At 42.4% G+C, this 14,281-nt stretch overlaps 1 protein-coding gene across 2 annotated transcripts in view; it reads right to left on the bottom strand.

Annotated features, from left to right (window-relative positions):
- Window positions 1–14,281, bottom strand: part of ckap5 (cytoskeleton associated protein 5) — a 37,163-nt gene that overhangs the window by 11,312 nt on the left and 11,570 nt on the right. For both annotated transcript variants that reach the window (XM_069685940.1, XM_069685939.1), the window contains exons 13-33: window positions 14,062–14,241; window positions 13,881–13,982; window positions 12,391–12,501; window positions 12,089–12,181; window positions 11,728–11,913; window positions 11,533–11,627; window positions 11,187–11,370; window positions 10,900–11,057; window positions 9,391–9,565; window positions 8,759–8,872; window positions 8,083–8,211; window positions 7,735–7,929; window positions 7,484–7,607; window positions 6,142–6,224; window positions 4,873–4,983; window positions 4,227–4,349; window positions 2,616–2,765; window positions 2,325–2,528; window positions 2,106–2,241; window positions 1,197–1,390; window positions 935–1,107 (exon numbers count right to left, since the gene is read on the bottom strand). In XM_069685940.1, coding sequence (XP_069542041.1) covers window positions 935–1,107; window positions 1,197–1,390; window positions 2,106–2,241; window positions 2,325–2,528; window positions 2,616–2,765; window positions 4,227–4,349; window positions 4,873–4,983; window positions 6,142–6,224; window positions 7,484–7,607; window positions 7,735–7,929; window positions 8,083–8,211; window positions 8,759–8,872; window positions 9,391–9,565; window positions 10,900–11,057; window positions 11,187–11,370; window positions 11,533–11,627; window positions 11,728–11,913; window positions 12,089–12,181; window positions 12,391–12,501; window positions 13,881–13,982; window positions 14,062–14,241 — 3,020 coding nt within the window. The remainder of the gene's footprint in view (window positions 1–934; window positions 1,108–1,196; window positions 1,391–2,105; window positions 2,242–2,324; window positions 2,529–2,615; window positions 2,766–4,226; window positions 4,350–4,872; window positions 4,984–6,141; window positions 6,225–7,483; window positions 7,608–7,734; window positions 7,930–8,082; window positions 8,212–8,758; window positions 8,873–9,390; window positions 9,566–10,899; window positions 11,058–11,186; window positions 11,371–11,532; window positions 11,628–11,727; window positions 11,914–12,088; window positions 12,182–12,390; window positions 12,502–13,880; window positions 13,983–14,061; window positions 14,242–14,281) is intronic.

Genomic DNA, 14,281 nt, shown 5'->3' on the forward strand with positions numbered 1-14,281 from the left:
GCAAAGTTTCAACATTTGTATCTGAATGAAAACATTAATTTCTTACACAAACTAATCAATACAAGAGACTCTTTGTCATCAGCGTCTAATCATATCCACAGTGGTTAGGGATTTGTGCAAAAATACAATAACAAAACTGGACCTTCAGCTAAATTGTTACCCCAGTAGCACTCTTACAAACGAGGAAGTTGGTTTATATTTTCAATAAAACATAAATAAATTCTTATCCTGTCCTGGATTATTATTGTTTTTTTTAAATAATGCATTTTTACTGCATTATATTTTCAGATGCTTACAATACTCATTACTGTAAAATAAACATGACAAGGGAGTTTAAATAGGCAGTGTAACGTGTTCTTGACCAGTCAGATAACCGTTTAAAATGCTAGCGATGTTCGCATTATCTCAAGTTATTATCTGCACTTATTATCTTCTAGTTTGTACTGTAACTGTATATACCAGCACTTACTGTACAATGCACTCCTAAATTAATTACCCTAAAATTTGGTGTATAAGACGTTCTTTTAATACTAGTAATAAGGAAGAACTTACAATAGTTTAGATAAAGATATGTAGCAAGAGAAGTAGTTTTGAGCAGATGCTTACAATAACCATCAATAACTGTAAACTAGGAAGAAGGGAGTTTATGTAAACAGTGTAACATGTTCTTAACTATGTCATGTAACTCTTTAAAAAGCTGCCGATGATTGAATTATATTGAGTTATTATCTGCACTTATTATCTTCTAGTCTGTAATATGCACTCTTAAAGTCACTTTCAATAACCTCTGTAAATAAACAGTTCAATAATGCACTGACTTCCTGTTCCTTGATAAAATAAACTTAATGCTCAGTAAGTATTATTATCCTCCTTCCTGGTTTTTCATCCGGCTGTGTTTACAGCCTCTCGCAGCCCTGGCTCAGAGGTGACCTACTTGAGTTTGTTGGGGTCCTCCTGTGCGGGCTTGCGGAGGAAGGTGGCGTTGGGGTTTGTCGGGTGCTCTCTCTGAGACTTCTCTGGGGCGCTCTGCTTGGCAGGAGCGGCAGGGGTCTTCTTGGCTGAACGCTTGATCCTCTCCTCCAGCATGCTCATGTCTTTCTCTGACAACTGGACAGTACGGGGGGGAAAGAATATTGTTAAATTGTACAAAGGTGGATTTGGGGGTTTTTAACATATAAGCATGAACTGTAGCTTACGTTTCCTATTAGTTTGTAGACTTGTTCCCCGCAGACGTTGTAGACGGCCACCACGGTGTTCAGGGCGGCGTTTCGGACTGATGTGTCTCTGTCGCCGATGTGAACAGCGATCTCCTTCAGAGACTTAGCAGGAGTGGGTTGGCATACATTCATCCCATAGCCTTCTATTAAACAACCCAACTCCTCCAGACATTCTGAGGGAAAGAGAAACACAAAGCTTACAGTGGAACAGAGCTCGTATGGGAAGAGCTTTATGAAGATTTAGGGCTTGTGTCTATATTAGTATAAGCATGTTTTTCCTTCTGTTCCCAATGCAGAGAGAACATACGGGGCAGCCTCAAGAAAAGGCGCTGCACTTAGCATCTTTTTTACAGAGCACTCTTTTTGTGCAGCTGCTCCCATTACCTTTTAAATCTCTGACTGAAAAATGGTGAGAGTGATGACACTAGTGCCAAAAAGTTCAACCAGTCGTATGTGGCGGGACAGGCCTGGAATCAGGCTCCGTCATTTTGTATTTGATGGATCTTGTCAAGCATCAATATGCTTCTATTGGCCTTTAAAAGTCTAGACCCAGAATATAAGAGGATCCCACTTTTTCCGATTTACAGTATCTTGAGGGAAAAAAACCCTGTCGTATATTCCGACCAATACGGTACATACAAAGCTGCTCTTGTGTGTTCAGTGGTTTATTTTCAAATGGAAAATTGCCTGCAACCGGGATATAAGCTACATAATAAAACACAATGGGGAAATACTACTCTATCATATAATGGCGCATGTGAAGATACGGTTTCCATAGAAACTAAACCCATGCTCACGCTTATTTCTTTCCTCCCCATCCCGCTGACTGTGCTTTTGCTTTTAACCCACAAGGCCTTAGCTGTTCTGCCCTCCTGTGTAGAGACCTACCAGCTCTCTGTTTGGAGTTCTTGGACTTGGTTCCATCCATAAGGAAAGGGAACATCTTGGATGCAGGGTAAACCTTACACAGCATCCCCAGGATGGCCCGGACATCTTTGCGAACCACATCCTTCGACTCTCCGACCTGAAGGAGAGAGGAGGAGAGGAGCGTGAGCAGGAAGCTTCAGAGAGGCTTGTTTACTACATTCTGAGTGTGATGGTGCTCACCTTTAGTATCAGGTAGGGAATGAAGGAGTTGGCCTCGTACTCCGTCAGGTGGTAGTTCTCTCTGTTCAGCATGGCAAACAGCAGCTTAAGATACTCCAGCACCTTCATCAGGACGGTGGTGTTGGTGTCAAAGAAGCGCAGCGTGAACCACTTCAGGATCAGGTCCAGACAGCTTATGGTGGCCTCGCTCTCACTCTCCATTCTCTGACAAAACAAACACACACATATCAGGATTTTATAACTACCAGCCAACTCTTAACTTCACTTTGTAGAAATAAGACTGAGCACTACCTCGATCATGACTCCGATAGCCTTGACGTGTCTCTGGAAGTCAAAGTGGAAGAGCTCGTCTTGCAGCCACCTCGCAAAGCAAGTGGACAACTGAGTTTTCAGCTGCTCCACGTATTCGTCTCGCGGGGTGATGAAGTTCCACTTCAGAATCTTACAAGAGAAACAGTTTTAAGAGCAAAATTCTTGTAACACTTAAGAGGCAGAAAACTAGAGAAGTTCATTTACATTGCACCAAGAGCTGGCGCATTCATGATTTTAGATGGTGATTTATTTCCATGCAATTCATTTCCATCAAACTATGTATTTTGGTCATTTTTATACTAAGAGACACCGAGAAGCAAAAAAGTGTCATCGATTCATTCAAATTTATAGTTCAGGAAGATGTTTAACAGAAAACTAGAGTTTCCCAAACTTCACAGAAGCTTGAAAGTCTAATGTCAACATGGCGGCTCGCGCAAGAGCTAATAACAGCGAGGAGCTCCTTCCCAAAAAAAAGTCTCCTTAGCCGTTGTGAAGTGGTTTGTTTTGGCAGCAGCTTTAAAGTCTGTGGCAACTAAGAGCAGCTGCAAGACTGACTTATTTCAGCATCAGAGGCACACAGGCAATGGAAGAAGTGTGCAGCATCGTGACTTCTACAAGACAATGGCACCCCATTGCCTTGCACAAATGCAGGTAGCATTAGCGACATTAGCATAGAGTAAATTGTCCATGTTAGGGTTAGGAAGACACCAGAACATGTCTTGTAATTTTTACAGGGTGGAGATAAAGATTTAAACAGCCAATAGTCAGGTCTCACTGGTTGATCTCTGAGGCTTTATCTCACAGTGCTAGATTGTCCTGCAGCCAGATCAAAATATAGAATGCACAGGTTAACTACATGAAGACATCAAGTGACAGCAGGAGACCTGGAATATGTTGAACCAACTCTAAAACAGTAACCAGTATTTAAAAGGAAAACTAATCATGGGCCGTGTCATCGTGACAAATTGCCCCTCAGGGACAAATAAAGATGAAGCATCAAATCTGTTAAAATGGTAGAAAAAAAAATCTTTCATTTTTAGTTTACGTCGCCCAGCTTGTAAGCTTTGTCATTAATTACCTCATATATGCAAACAAACGTGCTATTCAGAAGGGATGGGTCATACATTTTGAATAGTACTTTTTTTTTAGTTCATGCGAGTATTATCTCTGCGAACTGCCATTAAATAACAAGAGAAGAAGAAAGCATTAGTGCCAGGTGCCAGTAAAACAGGTGCAGCACTGTGAGATTCGGAACCGAAAATTCAGAGACTTCTGCAGCCGTCAAAGAGTTCTGTGTGGAACGAAAATGAGGACTGAAGTTTTAAAATGCAATTTTAATTTGGCATGGTTTGCACTTTGCCAGGTAAAACTTGCATTTCATAAGTCTAAGCACAACATGGACCACGGCATGCATTTAGAGTTGATTGTTTCGACAGGCAACATCTGTAAGAAAGAGCCTCCTTCACGCGCGGCTCACCTGTGTGATGAACAAATTCAAAACGAGTTGTGTTGTTTTGGCGAATACTTCTCAAACTAATAGTTCCCAGTGAATATCCAATAATATTTTTGCTTGAAAAGTCAGTCAGGTACCTTGAGCTGCTTCTCTTCTTTGATCCTCTGCTCCTTAGCGTTGGGGACGAGGACAAAGATTGGCCCGGACCTATCTTCATCATCCTTCGCATTTTTGGCTGCAGGCTTCTTACCAGCTGCACCCTGTGAGAGGGGGGGGCAACATCACAGTGTGAGGGAGAGGAGATGAACCAATGGGCTCTGTCTGTCTGTGGATCTGTATTTATAATAGTTCTAACAATGTCTGTGTGAGTGTGTTTGTAGGTGACAGACATTAAGAGTAGAAACGGGAGATAAAGGGTGTTATGCTGAGAAGCTCTCAGCAGAGGTTAACACACACAGCAGAAACACAGATGTGATGTGATTTTAAACCATGAAACACACCCACATTCATGTAGCAGAGTGACCCCAAACCTCAAACTAACATGTGACCTCTCATGCACATAAATCCCGATGACACGTAGTTTCATGTTAGAAGCTTAAAACACGTCTGATGTTATATTTTCACCTCACAAGCAATGTGCACTTCATGTTACAGGTGTACACTCAATATTAGTAATTAGAGAAACAGGAGCCGAGTCCTGACCACACAGAGGCAGAGAGCATCTGCCCACTGAGAAACGGTGATGAAGGTTAAAGACGTTCTGGACCCCTGCCTCACATCTACCTGTTGACTGCCAGCAGCAGCCTTCCCTTTGCCCAGGGGCTTTTTACTAGCATTACTGTCCTTGTCCTTGGAGGGAGGGGGAGGGGTGGGTTCCTCGGGAGGGGAGGAAGGCTGGGTGAGTAGAAAAACCACATTATGTTTACACTTCATGGTTGTGAAATGATGAAACCAAAATGTTGTGCATAGACAGAAGAAACAATATACACAACAACCGAACTGAAAACAGATACAAATGGTGGACAAGGGAATATTTATACCAGAGACTGTACAAAAAGATGGACGACATGACAGCTCCCTAAAAGTGACGCCAAAACATCTCTATCGCCCCCTGCTGACTGGCTGCCGTATAGCTCATAAAGCCCGCCTCCTCCATGTTATCAGATGGGACATGAGTCAAACTATAAAATCAAAATACACGCCAAATACATTTTTATCAAACATGGTTTCTGTCATTATAGTTAGTTCTTATCATGCTGATTAAAGTCCAAGTGCTCATTTTTCTGACATGTTTATTTTCAATTAGTTATTTGATGCTGTAAAAAGGATGATTGACAGCTCTGTTGACAAATACGGCTCCTGCAGCCGATCTGTTCTGGATTAGAGAAGGATCAGCGAGAGGAAACTTAACTAAAACAATCACTACAGTCAATGAAGTTTCCATATCTGTGAACGTCTGCTTCAGACCAACACAAGGAGCTGTTCTGCTGTTAAATACGCCGGCGTGCGGGATCCTTGCTGTTTTTATTGGTAATTTAAGTGTGTGTTTTGGTTAGTGGAAGTGGCTACAATCGCTCCACCCGCCGATCTCTACTGTGTAGCTCTGGCTCCAAATGACGTCACCATCTCAAGAATGTAGCACCTGTTTTGGTTTCAATTCCGTACAATGAGAGCAGATGGAGATGCGTCGTCCATCTATATATACAGTCATTGGTTTAGACAGGTACAGATTTTCTTTCTTAAAGGGGAATTCTGGTGTTTTTTTAAACCTAGGCCCTAACGGACGTGTATGTACAAAAAGTTTTGGAATTGCTTCAGCTGGCAGCCACTTAACAGGTTTTAACAGCTGCCATGAAATATAGTGTTGCAAATACGTCTGATCAAAGTACATCCACTAAAAGTGCTTGTTTTTGCCACTGGCAGCGTGTTACAACATTATGGAAATGATAAGTAGAATACAAATCTATTTCTGGAGCAATTCCAAAACTCTTTGTACCTACAAGTCATTTGGAAGTCAAAATATTTATTAAAAAAATCCAGACAGACACATACCTTCTTAGCAGCCGCTCCTCCTCGGACCTTCTTCACCTCTGGTTTGCTGTCATACTCGTCAGCAGCTGGCTGGGCTCTGGACGCTGCAGAAGAGATGCAGAGGTCAACATTTTCTCAAGTGCGTTAACATCATTTATTTATTAACCAGTTGCTGATCCATATATTTGATATTTCACACTGGTCTATCATAACATGCAGAGCTAAATTTCCTTATATTTTTTAAGTGTAGTTTATCGAAGTGAAGTTGGAATCACTAAGTTGTTTCCTCACCCTCATAAATTATCTTTGACCAAGCAGAAAATCCAGCATGCAGACAGATTTTCAGTGATGAAGGAATTAACATTAATTGGCTTCAGCTGTTACCGTTATATTTGTCACATGATTGTTTTGTACTTTGATCTTTGCTAATAAAAAAGGGAGGTGAAATAAACAGTGTTCCAGCACATTCATAATTTTTTGGACTCAAATCTTTAGCCTTGTTTGTAATTTGAAGTCAAATATGGTATGAATGTTAAATTAGCTAGATATTTATTAAGCAGGTAAATATGTTTTTTTCCCACAATCCTTGGCAAACCAAGCTTTATATTCTCGGTGGTTCGAGCCAGCCATTTAAAGACTTGCATTTAACCATTTTACATCACGCTACTGTAGTCACAGATGTCGGGATGTGAGTCGGTTATGAGGCACTTGTGGCAGAGCTTTTCTGCAGGCGGTGATCCTTGCTGTTTTATCGGTAAGTTAAGTGTGTGTTTTGGTTAGCGGAAGTGGCTAAGGCCGCTTCACTCGCCGATCTCTACTGCGCAGTCTCTGGCTCCATTTGACGTCACCATCGCAAGATGGCAGCGCCTATCACAGGGGCTATTTTGGCATCAATTACGTACAAAGGGAGCAGATGGAGACGCGTTGTCCATCTATATATACAGTCATTGGCGGTGACGTACAGAAGTAGAGGCAGCTCTGTGTACATGTTTCTCACACGGTGGTTAACATTTTGGCTGCCCTGGCTGCCGTGTTCAAACGCAATTAAAAACACTCTACTTGTATGATATATGTAATTAAACAGAATAGGGGCATTAGTCTACTCTGGATATATAAATCATTTTCCATACTCTTCTTTTGTTCATATTTTTCCAGACCTTTAAAATTCTGCTTAGGTATGCTGGATAAAAGGACGGGTCTGTGTCAAAGCTGAGCACATATTTAGTTAGCTTAGCCAAAGTTTATGAGCTATCAGCTAACCCAAACCGACTTTACATCATACACTGAACTTCCACAAATGAGTATAAACACTGAGAATCTGATATTGTGGCTGTAATGAGTCTAAAAGTGATCTCAAACAAACCTGAAGGAGCCCGCGGCTCTGCAGAGCCTTTCCCTCCACCAGCTTTGGCAGGAGCTGCAAGTTTAGCCGGCATCACTGCTCGGGCCTTTTCCAACATGCCTACTACCTGATCTTTAGAGGCCGGCTGCAGAGAGGAGAGGACAGGGAAACATTAAACATTAATGTGACAAGACATGCATTAAGTACTGCCTAGGACCATTGAATTTAGTTATTTGTTAGTCTACTCTAAGCACAATATATATGTTTAATACTTTGAGTTTCCCAGTAGCTTTGTTCATCTTGTCGTAGCCCAGGTGCATCATGAAGGTGGGCAGGGCGTCCTGAGCTTTCTTCCTCACATCTCCGTTTCTGTCCTCCAGGCAGTTGTAGAGCTGAGGGACACACAGCATCAGATCCCCGGGGACGGTCCTCAGGGTGGGCAGCTTCTCTGCTAACCAGCCGAGCAGCTAGGAGGTTAAAAAAAAAAAAAAAGGTTTTACTGCTAAACACCCGTCTCTATTCCTGACAGAAATCCTAAAATACACACAGCAGATCAAAGACACTGAAATAAAAGACTATCCTCCTGAAACAAGACAGTAAGACATTGTGTATGGGAGTACCTCCTGTCGTTGAAAGGGATTCTCCCTCTTCAGCTCCTCTGACATGTCTTCTCCTTCCAGCCACTCCTTCATACCAGTCTGCTCCACCCAGGCCTGCAGAGTGGCCATGGCAGCCGTTCGTACATTAACCTGCAGGGGAGCAAAAGAAATGTCTGTCATCAGCACAGCTCAACATGGTTCCATCTTCTTAGGCCACATCTGATTTATTCTGAACCTGTCATATACAGTCAACATTTTCAAAGTGAGTGTGATTGTTTTTACACATTTTAAAAGCAAAAAACTCAACGTCATAATGAGCAAAACTATCAATGTAGGCAGTAAGAGACTCATTTCTGTGGCAGAGTTCTAAGAGTTAAGATCTACTTCTTACATTTAAACATTTTATGACACAAAGTATAAATTCAAAGGCCTTTACAAACATTACTTTACGCAACAGTGCTGTGTGTGTGTGTGTGTGTATTTGAAGGACGTGCTGTTTGCTTGTGCACGTTTTGCTTCCGCAACACCTGAACCCTGTGTAAAAACACACACTGGGGCGGCTTTAAGCCAGCGTAGCTTGGTTCAATGTAAAACGGCAAAGGCTGCATGAGGAGCTTCGTTACGGCGCCGAGTCGGAACCACAGTGTAAAAAGGGCTTACAATTGTTGTATTTCTGATGTGAGTGTGTGCCACATACCTTGCTGTCTCCCAGTACAGTGATCACAGGGATTCCCATTGATTTAACGTGCTGCTTGAGTCCAGGTCCCATGGCTGTGGCCAGCTGCTGCAGGATCGTCAGCGTCTGCTGGACCTGAACATCACAACAAACAAACAGTTTGTTTTTACCAGAAGATTTAGGTACTACTTTCACAATAAGAGGAAAACGAGTAAAATGTATATTATTTAAAATCATATCAATTTCTCAATGAATAAATTGTGGTCGTTTTCCAGGTCTAACACTTAAGTGTTCAAGCAGGAGAAACAAAATCTTCAGATACGCCTGCAGATGTCTTTTATAACATCATTTTAAACACAACTTGCAAATGAAACTGTTTGTTACAGCTCTATCATCTTCTGTTTAACAACTTTTGGAGATTTAGGAAAAGTGAAAATATCAAAGCCATGTTGAAAAAGGCTCAAAGTAATACCAGTACACTTTCCACTCTGAGAAAAAAGGAAAAAAGAGAGTTAAAAGTAACTGTGTAAGTAAAACAATATGTAGAATGAGGGCTCGTCATTTTAACCAGAGCTGACAGACGTCAGATCCAGTGCCCGCACTGAGGTTAAATCGACAGATATCCTGCCGGACAGGCCGGCTCTTTCACTAACCAGGATCTTGTTGGAGTCGCCGAGTCTGGCTTTCAGGGCCAGAGGCAGCTCTCCGATGTTGGCTGTGATGAACTTGGCTTCAGAGATTATGGCTGCAGTCTCATCAAGACCCTCCTTCCTGATCTTCCAGTTCTTATCCTCAATTTTAGACACCAGATCAGATGTTATCTTGTCACTAAAAGGGAAGAGAGACACGAGAGGTTACTTATTTCAGTCAATTCTAGGGATGCACAATAATGGATTTTTGGCCGAAATCCAACATGCAATATGCCGATATTCTCCAACCCTTTTTGCCGATTGAGATACTGATATATTAGGCACATGTTTTGGGCAAAAAACTACCATACCACAGACATCTTGCACCCTTTTACAGGCTTGACGGAAGAGGCATTCAAAAGGGCACATGTCTGATCACTCACGTTTTTGAGCTCACCTGAATGCAGCATCCCCCCAAAACGTGGCAGCGAGGGAGACATGCCCGGCCTTGTTTACTACACCTACTACAAGGACATCAGTGATCGCAGACTGACTCTTTATCATGTGTGTGTGTGTCCATGAATATGCAAGTTCGTTTTGCACTGATGTTTATGTTACACTCTGTTAGCGTCGGCTTTGGCCGCAAGTGTATTTTTGCCGTGTTTGATGTCGTTAAGTCCGGTAAAATGATGAGAATGTGAGCTAACTGTTAGCTAGTTAAGAGTCGTGAAAGTTGTTTAACTTCTATTCATTGGCTCGAGTTTCTGTGACTTTTTTTGCCGATGCCGATATGTCAGTGTCAAGCCATAATATGCAAATACCGATAATGTACTGATAATATCGTGGAACCCCTAGTCAGTTCAGACGCAAGTTAGTTTCTTCCAGCCCGAGTAAAACGAAGATATGACAGAAAATTGGACTTGCACTTAGACTGTTAAGTGTAAGTATCTATGTCTGTGTGGATCCTTCTGTTGGCTCATTTTGTAAGACTAAACTAGACTTCTTTTCTTTCTTTTTTTATCCAAAACAGCTGTTCGCTCTCTTCAAAACCACCAGGCTCCATTTGTGCGCAAAGACAAGGTTGCAGCCATTGCAGCCGGTTTCAATGTTGCTGGCTAAAGCAATCATGTGGAGCAATTTCAATACTTTTGGTAACTATTGGTCATTAAGACCCCAAAATCTATTATTGTTTACAAGTCCTATTATATAGAATAAATAAATAAAGAATAAAATTTTGTTGTCAAATGAAATAATGTATTAGCTGCCGTCATCATCACGTGCCAAATTCAAAATCTTGGAGCTTTAAACCAAGAATTTTAAAAAAGTGTTACTTATGTTAGTCTCTCAAATAAATTGCACTGATATAAAAAGCTAATTGCACTTTTTCAGGGATTTCTAACATCAGACAATCAAGAAACAGCATTTCTGTTAACTGATTATTTTTGTGTCTTTGAGTCGACCTGCACTCATGAAAAGAAATCAGACCAACAGCCTTATTTAGAGCCCGTGTCCTGAACTGTCACTGTTGGTTACCTGATATCTGTTCTTGGCAGCAGGTCCATGATGTCTTGTCCTCCTCCTCCTCCTCCTCCACCTCCATCTTCTTCCTGCTCCTCTCCGTCATCACCTGCGTCATCTGCTGCTGCCTTCTTAGTGAATCTGCTTGGAGCAGGTGGAGACTGGCCCTGCATCTGTGAGGGAGATACAAAGAGGTTTCAAGATTCCCTTTCCCTGTAAATAACACACCAGGATGGCGAGATGGGGAGAAAAAATTAACATATGTATTATATACAACAGCAATTGCCTGATCCACTCTGTACCTTCTCAAACTCGGCATCGATCTGTGAGAGGAGGGCCGGCTTCTCGTCCTCAAAGAACATGCGCAGAGGAGCTCCCATGTACAGGTACATGACTCCAAGCAGGGCGATGGCAGACGTCCGGACAGCGGGGTTAGTCGCTCCCAGAGCCGTCTTCACATTGTTGATGAAACCCTTCACATTGATGCTGGAGAAAGGGAAAGGTCAAAGGTCAGCAGATGGCATTGAGGTGCTGTAACTTCATTTTTAGGATACTAATGCGCCGAATTGTTTAAAATAAAAGTTATTATAAAAATTACACTGACTTAATTATTTAAATGCTTCAATATAATAAGGACTGTCTGTTTACCCAGCAAAGCCAAACTCCTTCATGGCATTAGCCAGCCAGTTGAGCGCCTCTGCCTGGTTTTTGGGGTTCTTCTGTGCAAATGCCATCGACACAACCTGTCAAACAAACACAAACCGTGTAAATACAGAATATCATTCATCATTTTCTCTGGACAGAAAAGAGAGATTAACAGCCCAGTAGATAAAGGCTTCAAACCTGTTCTGCGGTCCACGGCAGAGAGCAGGCCGCCCCGATAGCAGTCAGTCCCTCTTTGGCATTTCCCCCACACTTGACGTCTCCGACCTTATCCACCAAGCCGTCCATCACCACAGAGGCTGACGTCTTAGAAAACTGTCCCCTCTGAGCCACAAGAGCCACGATGTGCAGCTTCATTTGCATCACCTGCACAGGGAGAGAAAATATTAGAGTTAGAAAAAGTGCATCCCAATCCCTTAATGATTCACCAGTAGGAGTATAGATCCAGCAACACATTCAAGGAGCTCTTGAAGAAGTCAACCCAGTAGAAATGACAAAACATTCTCCTGGAGGTGGATCTGCTCTGGCGGCAGCACATTACCTGGAAGTTTGTCTCTTTCCAGCCGGGTTTCTTGGCCAACATGCGGACTAAAGCCTGGCAGGGCATCACAGCCACATCCATGGTCTCAACAGCCTGGAAGCACACATAAATCCATACATGACATCGAATGCAAAAGTATTTCACACTGAATATTTCAGCTCATGCCGACTTGTGTCATATTGACAAGACAGGTAACAAGGTATGGTACTTTTATACAAATATGAAAAAATGTTAACAACTTAATGGAATCATTTTGTTAAAGAGTTCACTGTGTCATCAAAGTAGAAGAACAAAGCCTTTACCCGCTGGAACTCCTCCATACTCGCGAGTCTCTCCTTCCAGTTGCTCGAGTCCAGCTGCTGTAGACAAGAGGCAGGAAGTACACCTGCTGCCAGGTCTTCACACACCTCAACCTGACACACACAAATAGAAAATAAGAAGTATCATCAGTCAGATTTCATGTAACATTTGACAAGAGTGGGGTACCAAGGAAGAGTTGACCTGTAGAACATTTTTAGGTTTTAGGTGGCAGTAAATACATGACACCTACATGGCACGCGACTAAAAACACCTCCCTCACCGACCAATCAAAATCCAGAAGGGGCGGGACTTCAGATTTGAACTTTGACAACAATGGTGGAGGAGAAGCTCATCCTTTCATTTCTGCTGCTAATGCGCGATGAGTGATTCCTTTACATCGTCTTAATTTTTTCTTTGTAAAATTCCGTTGAATAAAAGCAAGTATTAAGCATACAGAGCAATTTAAAAACAGCCTTACTGAACCCCTCCAGTGAAAAAGTGTTTAACCTTGTAAACATCTCCATGTGGTGTTCTTCATGTGCTACAAGACATATCAGGGACAACATCAGCAGTCATCTCCATGGCTGGGCCTGTCTGCTTTTAAACTGCAGTGTACCAAGGACAGGCTGAACAACACGTTTTCATATTGGCAGGTTTGAGACATCACAAAGCTAAGGAGCCAATCCCGTTAATGGACGGGGTGACAATATGCATATCATTATGTGTAACCTATGGTAACCACTTCAGCGATATGCGAGCCAGCTGTAACCGTCATCCTAATTTTTGCAAACTCACTACTGACTACTAACGTTACTACTACTAATGACTACATTTCAAGCTAGCTAAGTTTCAACAAGTTGCCACTAAACGATGCCAGAGACGTGTTTTGTTTTCGCGACAGAGGGGGCGGTTGGAAATTTGCATAGTGGACGGAGACTATGCAGATTCATGACGCAGAGAAGCAGAGAATTTTATATGTCTTAAAACATGACTGGAGCTGGTCTTTAACAACTTTCATAACCTGAACAACAGTAAGCGCCAGTGAGAAGCGCTCTGAAATTGAGGTTGTGGGCACTGCCAGTGCAGAAAACATCATTAGTGGATACAGGACCTTCGGGAGCTATGCAACATCTTGTAAATTCTCTTGAGACAGCAAAAAGCTCCTCTTTGACTTTGGGCCTTAATGTTGCCTACTGTTACCGCCATTCTCTACAAGACTCATTACATTTTATCTTCCTGCTCGTTCTCACTAAAAGCATGCCTTCTAGTACTGCCTGAATCCACGTGACCTGACAACACTCAGAGTGTTTATAATGCAATCTTGTGAAATGTTTGGTGTAATTGGTTTCACTGTGGATAACACTCTTCTTTTGGACTCATAATCACCTCAGGGATAACTTTCAAACAAGAAAACATCTTCATCATCTTGAACACTGCAAATATTTAACCTTCAGCAGAAGCTTTTGTCTAAAGTTGTGTCAATCAGACTTACAGAGAGTTCAGTCTCTGCCACTTCTTTGTTGTCTGAGGTCTTCTTCGATTTTCCACCAGCTGCAGAAGCTGGTTTGCCTTTCTTAGATGGACCTGCTGCCGGCTGCAGAGGAGACAGAACACTGAGTAAAACAGAGACAATAGAAGTCTTAAGTATAGTTATCTGTATGTTCTTTGCTTACCCTGCTGGCAGCAGAAGTTTGGCTCTTCTTGGGTGGACCAGAAGATTTCGGTGGAGCTTCAGCTGGGGGAGCTTTAGCACCTGGCTTCTTGTCCCCCCCTCCACCACCACCACCTCCTCCTCCTCCTCCTGCTCCCTTCTTTCCTCCGGGGAGCTCCACTTTATCAGCACACTCCTTTATCTGTTAACATGCGACACAGAGGAAAGTGGTTAGCAGTAAC

This window comes from Semicossyphus pulcher, unplaced genomic scaffold (assembly GCF_022749685.1).
Source record: "Semicossyphus pulcher isolate SPU_LCO1_2020_fin unplaced genomic scaffold, fSemPul1.0.p SCAF_8, whole genome shotgun sequence".
Lineage (NCBI taxonomy): Eukaryota > Metazoa > Chordata > Actinopteri > Labriformes > Labridae > Semicossyphus > Semicossyphus pulcher.